This window comes from Brassica napus, chromosome C7, assembly GCF_020379485.1.
Source record: "Brassica napus cultivar Da-Ae chromosome C7, Da-Ae, whole genome shotgun sequence".
Lineage (NCBI taxonomy): Eukaryota > Viridiplantae > Streptophyta > Magnoliopsida > Brassicales > Brassicaceae > Brassica > Brassica napus.
The window spans coordinates 52,029,810-52,031,693 of record NC_063450.1 but is presented as its reverse complement, the minus strand read 5'-3'; the positions used below and the strand labels follow the sequence as shown (position 1 = coordinate 52,031,693).

The 1,884-nt window shown below is 37.1% G+C and overlaps 1 protein-coding gene across 1 annotated transcript; it reads left to right on the top strand.

Annotated features, from left to right (window-relative positions):
- The first annotated feature begins 239 nt into the window (after positions 1 to 239).
- Positions 240 to 1,125, top strand: LOC106410495 (glycine-rich protein 5-like). Its single transcript, XM_013851003.3, has one exon. It carries the CDS (start codon positions 353 to 355, stop codon positions 845 to 847), a length of 495 nt encoding a protein of 164 aa, XP_013706457.1. The 5' UTR covers positions 240 to 352; the 3' UTR covers positions 848 to 1,125.
- The last annotated feature ends 759 nt before the right edge of the window (positions 1,126 to 1,884 follow it).

Sequence of the window (1,884 nt, the reverse complement as noted above, 5' to 3'; positions counted from 1 at the left end):
CTCCACTATCAAACTCTCCTTTAGTGGACCTCTCATAGGTCGGTCATGCCTCCAGTTTTAACAATTTTTTTTTCTGTTATAGTTATAATGAAGTAGTGGTTGTCTTGGAGATAACGTTCTGATCAAGGTTATTATAAGTATGTTTTAAGTCATTATTAGTTCTATATCATAATTGGTGTGTACACAAGTTTGACTTGTAGGATTGTCACTACCATATTGATAAGCTCTGGATTGCCTATAAATACCTTTGACATCTTGTATCATATTCATCAATAGCACCACAAAGATACTCTAGATAGAAAAGAAAAAGGAAAAGAAAAACATTACCATATACGAAACAATAGATAAAACTATGGTTGTGAGTAAGTCATCATCACTGGTTCTGATCACCTTAATATTGGCCACGTCGTGCTTAGTCTCCGAGAGCCGGATTGCAAGAAAAGACTTGGGTTTGGACCTTGGCGGGATAGGGGTAGGGATCGGTACTGGCATCGGCATAGGTCTCGGTGGAGGTGGATCTGGATCAGGAGCTGGTGCCGGGTCAGGATCCGGAGGAGGAGGAGGGTCAAGCTCTTCTTCCTCAGCTAGCTCCAGCAGTTCTTCGAGCTCTGGTGGTGGTGGAGGTGATGCGGGATCGGAAGCTGGATCATACGCGGGGTCACGTGCAGGGTCTGGTTCTGGCAGAAGTTCCGGGTCAGGTCGTGGAAGAGGAGGAGGTGGTGGAAGGGGTCATGGCGGAGGGGGTGGAGGAGGAGGTGGTCGCGGTGGAGGAGGTGGATCCGGTAACGGAGGAGGGTACGGTGAAGGCGGTGGATATGGAGGAGGTTACGGTGGCGGCGGCGACTGAATGAAGAATATCGCATGCATGCAATATCTATTTGCTGCTATGTATTTTACGTATTTATTATTAGTATGAAATAAAATAAAATGTTAGAAATTTAATTTTCTAAAGTTGGTGAATAAAGGAGATGGAAAAAGCTCCTGACGTGTTTGGTTATTTATACTCTTCCATATTCGAAATGAATTCTTCTTGTTGTTGATGCTTTTCTTTTGCACTATAAGTTGTAATTTGAGAATTTTCCTGTTAATGATAGTTGATAAAATAAATGCATTGTCGTGTTTTTATTCCCCGGCACGTAACGTTTGTTCTTTCTTTTTTTTGTCTTCTCAGTTTTTGCTTGTATCAATCATCAAATAACCTTTAACCAACAAAAATCAATCATCAAATTTATAAGATAGAGCAAACCAAAGTAGCAAACACCATGAAATAGAAAGTTTGCATTCATTCTTAGAACGACTCTATATCATTGATAACTAATATATATAAATTTTTTCCAGAGTTTGAACAATTTTTGTCACGTGTTACAGTCAGTATGTTAGATAACAACATATATGCCAACAACAGACAGATTTGCTTATCGAAAATTCACAAAATAATTTGTCAGTTGTATCTCAAAAAACTATAATAAACAAACCAATCCGCACCATACATAATTTAGATATGTTAAACACAAAAATAATAATAAGAAGATGTGTATTGATTGAAATTATATTTTGTAATCAAATTAAAAATTTACGTTTAGAATATAAGTTAGATCCAAATATTTAAATATCCGGCGTCATACAAAAAAGTTATAAATATAGCAATCTAAACCATCGTTGTCGTAAAAAGAAGAGAAAAATACAAAAATAGCACTAAATCAATTTTTTGTTCCCAAACTAGCACTTAAAGTCAAAAGTCACAAAAATAGCACTTAATGTTTTATCAAAAGTCACAAACTTAGAGTTTAGAGTTAAAGGGTGGGGTTTAGGATTTAGGGTTTAGGGTTTAGGGTTTAGGGTTTAGGGTTTATAATTTAGGGTTTAGGGTTTAGAGTTTAGGGT